This window comes from Peromyscus eremicus, chromosome 1 (assembly GCF_949786415.1).
Source record: "Peromyscus eremicus chromosome 1, PerEre_H2_v1, whole genome shotgun sequence".
Taxonomy (NCBI): domain Eukaryota; kingdom Metazoa; phylum Chordata; class Mammalia; order Rodentia; family Cricetidae; genus Peromyscus; species Peromyscus eremicus.
The window spans coordinates 48,542,816-48,551,240 of record NC_081416.1 but is presented as its reverse complement, the minus strand read 5'-3'; the positions used below and the strand labels follow the sequence as shown (position 1 = coordinate 48,551,240).

Genomic DNA, 8,425 nt, shown 5'->3' with positions numbered 1-8,425 from the left:
GTACATGGATAAATCAGGTATAAAGTGCCACAGGTCAGTGGCAGAGACTACACTGTGTACAATCACAGCATGCTATCTTTCAGAGTGCTTGTATGATCTCAAAGCACTTAAAAAATACAAGAATTATGCAACCTAGGAAAAGTAGGAAGCACAATGATCATTTTTCCAATTAATTGAATTCTTGGGTTGTTCATGTTGTTGAAGGGAATAATTAAGAATGAACATCTCTCTTATTCTTTGTTGCTTCCCTAAGGGAGGTGAAGTAGGTGTAGGTTGTTCAGTGTAGTTTTCATTTGGATGGTAAATAAGTGTTGAGTTTTATACACCTTTGGGGCATGTCTTTTAAAGAAGACTGTTTTCTTTGAAGAGTCAAAGGATGAATACATTTCTTTCGATTTCAAATGGATTTCAGCTGTATGGATGAATATCTCATATCTCACCATGGTATATCCAGAAAGGTAGTGATGCACCACTATTCTCAGGCAATTATACAATAAGACGGTAAGATTAAACATATTAATATCCATTATTTTGTAGTCACATAGCACATGGTACTTGGTTATTTTGTATCTGATTCTGAAATGACAGTTATGAAAGTCAGAGTAGTTTATTGTTGAAACAAACTTTCAACTCAAATTAGAATTTGTGAGTGAAACTTGGGAGACAACCGAGTGGTCATTTAGAATATCTGAGTGCTGTTGGGAACTAACAGATACCATACAGAAGGCTCTAGCTATTACATTGTAAGGAAATGGTAAGATTACAGCAGTTTCATGGTTATTGGGAATCCTGTATTAGTACTGAGATCATGCAGATAATGTCATTTGAGTGACAGGAGTTCTCTGGCATCTATTCCTGTGTATTAGTGATATATTTACTTTCCTTTATTTGTTTGGACAGGTGATACACAATTTCAAAATGTCATACTTGGAGAATAGCACTAAGGTGACTAAGTTTACACTTTTGGGATTGACTGACAACCCGGAACTGGAAGTCCCCCTGCTCATAACATTCACCTTCATCTATCTCATCACACTGTTTGGGAACTTGGGCATGATTGTGTTGATCTGGCTGGACTCCCGTCTCCACACTCCCATGTATCTTTTCCTCAGTAATCTCTCTCTGGCAGACTGTGTTTACTCCTCAGCTGTGACTCCAAAGGTGATGGCTGGGCTTCTCACAGGGGATAAAGTTATCTCCTATGGGGGATGTGTTACTCAAATGTTCTTCTTTGTGTCTTTTGCCAGTGTTGACTGTTTCTTACTTGCTGTCATGACTTTTGACAGGCATGCTGCAGTTTGTAAGCCCTTACATTATACCACTACAATGACTACTAGTGTGTGTGCTCATATGGTGATTGGCTGCTATGCCTGGGGCTTGTTTGAGTCTGCAATACACACTGGATTCACCTTTTCTCTCTCCTTCTGCCATTCTAATGTGGTCCATCACTTTTTCTGTGATATCCCTCCAATCCTGTCTCTTTCTTGCTCTGATATATACGTGAATGAGATCGTGCTCTTTATCTTAGCCTTATTCAATGTGTTCTTTGCTCTGATAGTTATCTTGACCTCCTATGCATTCATATTCATTGCTATCCTGAGGATGCATTCAGCAGAAGGACGGAAGAAAGCTTTCTCTACTTGTGCATCCCACCTCACCGCTGTGATCATATTCTATGGAACTGTAATCTTCATGTACCTACAGCCCAGTTCTAGTCATTCCATGGACAACGATCAAATGGCATCTGTGTTCTACACCATAGTAGTTCCCATGTTGAACCCAGTTGTCTATAGCTTAAGGAATAAAGAAATTCATAATACTTTCAAGAAAGCTGTTGAGAAAATGAAGACTTTTTTAAGTTCCTAATTTTTTAAATTTTAGATTATAAATTTTATTGAAAATAAGTAATATTTTTGAAAAAATACTGATAAAAATTTAATTTTTTCACGTATTATTTTTGCCTTCTCCCATTTTGCTAAAGGATTACCTCCTTTTGTTGATGACCATTTTTATTTAAGAGCAAGCATTGTACTGATCATTGGTGGTGGTTATTTGGTACTTGATAACAATACAAAGTTATAAAGCTGAATTACTGGAAATCTGACTGTATATGTATCTTTTTTATTAAGAATTTTTTTTCATTTTACATACCAATCACAGATCCCCCTCTTCCATCCACCTGTCCCTTCAGCCTCCCCCTGCCAAAACCCAGTCTCCATTCCCTCCTACAAGAAGGTAAGCCCTTTCACAGGAGTCAGCAGAGCCTGGAACATTCAGCAGAGGCAGGTCCGAGCCCCTCCCTCTGCCTCAAGGCTGTGTGAGGTGTCCCACCACAGGTAGTGGGCTCCAAAAAGCCAGGATCCTGATCCTCAGGAATGGATCCTGATCCTACTGCCAGGGGGCCCCTTGAGCAGATCAAGCTACACAACTGTTTCTCTATGCAGAGGGCCTAGTTCAGTCCCATGCAGGCTCCACAGCTATTGTTCTAAATTTCACGAGTTCCCACTAGTTTGGTTTGGTTGTCTCTGTAGGTTTTTCCATCATGATTTTGATGCTCCTTGCTCATAGAATCCCTCCTCTTTCTCCTTGACTGGACTCTTGGAGCTCGGCCTGTTGTTTGGCTGTGGATCTCTGCATCTGCTTCCATCAGTTATTGGAGAAAGGCTTTATGATGAGAGTTAGGAGTAAGCCAGTTCAGGCACCATCTCCACTATTGCTAGTAGTCTAAGCTGGAGTCATCCTTGTGGATTTCTGGGAACTTCCCTAGCACCTAGTTTCTCCCTATCCCCATGATGTCTTCGTCTATTATGGTATCTCTTTCATTGCTCTCCCACTCTATTCCTATTCTAGCTCAACCATCTTATTCCCTTATATTCTCATCCCCCACCCTCTACCCTCCATTGTCCTCCCTCTCATCCCCAGTTTACTCATGGAGATCTCATGTATTTTGCTACTTCCTTCCCTCCCTGTCAAGAAGGACTGACACTTCAACAAACACCTTTAAACTTGCTTTTCCACTGACACTCAGCCAAACTCAGCACAAAATATCTCTTCTTCAGTTTTCTATCATCTTTTTATCATTTATCATTTTTTTAGACATGGTCTCCTGTAGTCCAGATTAGCCTTAAATTCACCATATAGCCAATATTAATCTTGAATTCCTGATTCTCCTACTTCTGCCTATCTCCAGTGCTGATTGTAGATGTGAGCCACTAAGCCTGGATTTATGTGGTGCTGGGGATAGAACCCAGAGCTTTCTGCCTGTTAGAAATGCCCTTCCCCAGCTTTGCTACATCCTCATCACTGTCTTTTTAAAGACAAAAAGTCTATCTATCTATCTATCTATCTATCTATCTATCTATCTATCTATCTATCTATCTATCTATCTATCTATCTATAAAAGAAACATAGGAAAGTCTCAAAGTAATTCAGACTATAAGCCAGATACTGAGACTAGGTTAAAAGAAAGTGAAAATAGCAAAGCTCGTTAGTTTGTATACAAAGGCAGCTTTTCAGTGGCCTGATTTGTTACTTTCCCCCCTTTCTTTTTTGTTGTGATGTATTTTGTTTTTGGAGACAAGAGTCTCATTATGTAGTCTTGGTTGACCTGTAACCAAGATGTAGAGCATGCTGGCCTTGAACTCACAAAGATCCACTTGCCTCTCTCTCCTGTGTGCTGGAATTAAAGGCTTGTCAGCACTTAATTTTAATTCAGGAGATTTAAAAATCTGTATAGTTAATCAACTATCTATTGTTATGTAAGAAGCTTCCTTAAAATTTAATGTCTTAAGAGAATGCTTTAGTATTTTACATAATCATATGAACAACACAATTCTTTTATTTTCATCTATGTTCACCCGTGACATTCTTTATATTAAATAAGGTCGTCTGAGCTTGAAGGCCTGAGATAGGTTCACTGTTTTATTGATATTAAACATGGATATTGTCTGGGTCTGTTTTCTATCCTCCAATGGCTGGGGCAGCTTGTTTGCAGGATACTGTTAAGAGAGTGTTTTCAAAATCTGAAAGTAAAAGTAAAATACTTCCACTCTAACCCCCCAAATTCTTCTTTTTAACAATATCACCCTACATTGGGTAATGCAAGGCCTACTCTAACTTAGAATTTATGTATGAAGAAAGAATTACCAACTCTTGGGAAAAGGAAAGCAAAGAATTTGTGGCCATAAGATGATGACTACAGTCTGGTGACATTAGAATAATTTGACTGAGCTAAAATGCTAAAATAAAGAAAGCAAAAAATAGTGGCACAAAACAATCTACTTCTCAAACATTGTAAACTAGTGTAGCAGTGTGAAAATGCACTATTTTGTATGCTATGACATTCTTTCCATTTTGTAATGAATGCTCTGTTAAAACCAGAGATATATTTATAGAAAGAAAAATAAAACATTTCACAGAAACCCACTACTCCTTTCTCTTGGAAGTCAAGTTTACTTTGTGTTTCCTTTACTGGAATTTCTATGAAGAAGTCTACAGAATGTGTAGATTGTTTTCAGTAGGATGCTGAGCATATATAAGTAACACCTGTACACCCATTTTATTCTTTTGCTGCACTGTTCTCAGAAGCCAATCTATAGACTCAGTCTAGGTGTCCTACAACAGATGGATGGGTAAAGAAAACATGACAATGTGCACAACAGACTTCTAGTCACCCCAAATAAGAAAGATATTATGATATTATAAAGAAAAAGCATGGCACTATAAATCATCAGGTTGAGAGAATTAAGGCAGATTCAGAAAAAATATCACATGCCTTCTTTCATATGGTTAAGTTAGTATAAAATCAATAATAAAAATAATTGAAGTAGTAGATTTACTTCCTTTGAAGGGTATGTGGTGAGGCAAGGACCAGCACAGGGGACTTGTGGGTGTAAGAAAAGTGGACACAACTAGAGCAAAATACATTCTTGAATGAAAATGTCATAGTAATATCCAGTATACTAAGTAATATTTAAATCAATTAAAGAAGTATAGAAGAAACAAATTATAATGTATATGGGAAAATCTTTTTCTTTAGCGATTTCATTAGTATCTACTAATTGTACACAATGCTGGATATAATTATGACATTTCTGTATATGCCTTGAATGTATTTTGATCATATTTACTCCCACTATTATTTGTTATTAGCTACTTTACCACTTGTTTATATATAATTCTCCCCCTTTCATTTTTATGTATTTTTCTCTAAATATCACTTATGAGAGAAATGTGTTGGTGAGAACAGTTTATTTCACTTACATGACTGATCATTTTAAGTTAGAAATGATGTGAATTACTCTTGCTTAAAGGTTGAATAATCCACTATCCTATCTATCTATCTTTCTGTCTGTCTGTCATCTATCTATCTATCATCCAACTACTTATTGTCTAGCATCATCATCTACCTATCATAGTTTATTAATTTGTTGACCTGTACTTCATCTAATTATATGACAGTTATTTTGAACAGATCATCAATAAATGTGGTTATGAAAATACCTTTATAGCAGACTGACTTTGTTTGGGGGCAATTTAAACCCAGGAGTAGTGTATCAAGATCATAAGTTAATTTTACTTTCAATGTTTTTTAGAGGTTACTTATAGCAGAGAATTATGAAAGACTCAAAGGCAGCTGCATGACTAGAATTCTACCGTATCATAGATGAAGACACAAAAGCTGAATACAACTTTCAGAGAGTTACGAGCCTCTCTTCCCCATGCCATTGCTACCTGCTTATATATCCCAGGGTTAGGGACTCATGATTTGGTAACTTTATAGGCTTTGAGAATCATGTAAACTCACACATTTGTAAGTTTACATGATTAGCTCCCAAATCTTACGAACTTCCCTCTGCCCTCTAAGAGGGAATATTTCATTTGTATGATGTAGCTACACAATAATGCACAACACACACACACACACACACACACACACACACACACACACACACACAGTTTCAGGAAATGTGCAATGTGCATGACTGTTCTTTCTCGACAAGCTGATGTAGGTAGGTCTCTATAGACAATTTAATTACTGCTTCTCTTGGTGAATAGAGTGAAAGCCTGTGGATGTCCTCCTGGGCAGCAATTTCTTGTGGACTTTGTGCATGTCCAAGTCCTTTGAATTCAAGACAATGGTGTCTAACATCAAACATGAATCTATAAGACACAATTATTTTATTTTATTTTTTTCATTAAGAAATTTTCCACTCACTCCACATGCTTTCTACAGACCCCCTCCTCCCTCCTCCCACCCCCAGCCCTCTTTCCCAAGCCACCCTGCATCCCCACATCCCTCAAATCAAGGTGGGAGTCAGCAGAGCCCGGCACACTGAGCCTAGGCAAGTCCAAGCCTTTTTCCACTGCACCAAGGCTGTGTAAGGTGTCACACCTTAGACACCAGATTCCCAGAAACCTCTCCATAGATCAGGGACAGATCCTGATCCCCCTGCCTGAGTGTGCCCCAAACAGTTTGAGCCAAACAACCATATAAGACACAATTTTAGAAGGAACAGCCTTTGTGTCAAAGGCATTTTGGTATTTATTGAATATAGAAAGTTATTATTTTGTGAAGTTTTATTTCAAGATTGCATATTTATTATGGGTAAGCAACAACATCTAGCTCAAACAAATGCCCAGTTAAAATTTACATTCGAGTTCACAAAGGTGTGCTCCTTCCTCTTAGAGTTACTGGCCACTTCACAGAGTGCAAACAGACTTCCTTCTGTTTTTTTCTCACAGCATCCCCGTGTGGCAGGTTGGAGACTATTTTGTAACCCCCACATAGTAATCACCTTTTCCTTGTATTTGTCTGTCTCTGGAGAACTTTGGTGTTCAACTAGTCATTAGTAAATAACTTCTTCATCAAGAGTTTTCCTTCTTTGAGAAGGACTTGCAACTGGATCCCAAGTGACACAATGCCACCTTCCTTAAAGAGCAAGGATGGTTTCTAGCTTAATCTGTTTTGTTCAGACTGCAGAAACAGAAGATCTGCTGTGTAAAGGTAACTGTTTTCCTATAGAATAATCAGAGTTTAACATTCTGGTATACAATATCCTCCTGAATTCATACCTCTCTACCAGGAGTCTAGATATCACAACTGCTTTCTCTAAAGGAGACAATGGGGAAATTTCCAAATAGAAGATGATATCATTATCACACTTTGAAATCTGTTTTTGAGATAGTGCTTATAACATAGATAAGTCTATTTTGACACTCTAAGCAAACAAATGAAGGATTGAATGAAGTCTATCTATGAACAACCACTTTTTTGTTTGTTGAGCTATGTAGCATGTGTTTCTAAAGCAACGTTCTCACAGAACTTTACATCGACTTTTTATAGGCTCATGATCAAGTGTTCTGCTAATATGGAATTTATAGACAGAAGTACAATTTATAGTAGGATACAGAAAACACACATCTACACACACACACACACACACACACACACACACACACAACGTGGATAAATTCATAGAATAAATAAAGCTTCCATGCAGTCCCACTTTCCTTTACTTTTGAGATTCATCTTTACGCTCCTTTTTGTCTTAAATAAGTTAATATTTGCAATCATTAAGCAGAGCAGTGGCATAAAATACCTGTTTCAGAAACCATTACTAGCCAGGTAGTGGTGGTGCATGCCTTTAATCTCAGCACTCAGGAGACAGAGGCAGGTGGATTTCTATGAGTGTGAGGCTATCCTGGTCTACAAAATGAGTTCCAGGACAGCCAGGGCTGTTACACAGAGAAATCTGTCTTGAAAAACAACAACAACAAAAACCCAAAACAAACAAAAAGGAAACCATTACTAATAATACCAATGGTATTTAACAATTTTTTTTAAAATTGCTGGTTTAGTCAAGTATTTAATTTTATCATCCACTAATGGATTGTGACTTTTCATCTATAAAATACTGTGAATAACCTGTCATAGCTTAATTCTCAAAGATTCACATTAGGCAAATTCATGGAGAGTACAGTGCCTTTTAATAACACATGTATCACAGTAAACATATTTCAATTATATTTAAATGTCATTCTGTTGGCTATTATTCTCAGTTGTGTTTCAAAAAGTATAATTTCAAAAAATATTAGAATCTATTTTGAGAGAATTCTTAAAGAAGGACACTGACATTGCCTGTATGGAACATAATATAAGATACAAATTACAAGAATACAGTTTCATGACAATATCAATAAAAAGTGTGAGAAGTATTCTCTGGTTCTTCATGTACAGTCTCAGAGCAGGCATCATTAGGGATTTTTCAATTCTTTGTGGGGGCTGCTCTTCAAAACTATTTTCTTTTAAATATTTATCTTTATTTTATGTGCATCAGTGTTTTGCCTGCATGTACGTCTATAAGGGTTTTGGAGTCCCTGGAACTGGAGTTACAGACAGTTGTGAGCTGCCATGTGGGTGCTG

The 8,425-nt window shown here is 37.3% G+C and overlaps 1 protein-coding gene across 1 annotated transcript; it reads left to right on the top strand.

Moving 5' to 3' along the window:
• Positions 1-918: 918 nt before the first annotated feature.
• LOC131897171 (olfactory receptor 5B2-like) lies at positions 919-1,866 on the top strand. The gene has a single exon (XM_059248063.1). The coding sequence runs from the start codon at positions 919-921 to the stop codon at positions 1,864-1,866; it is 948 nt and encodes a 315-aa protein (XP_059104046.1).
• The last annotated feature ends 6,559 nt before the right edge of the window (positions 1,867-8,425 follow it).

Excerpts from the sequence above, each read along its gene's own strand:
- LOC131897171 (XM_059248063.1), top strand. The coding sequence starts at position 919 with ATGTCATACTTGGAGAATAGCACTAAGGTGACTAAGTTTACACTTTTG.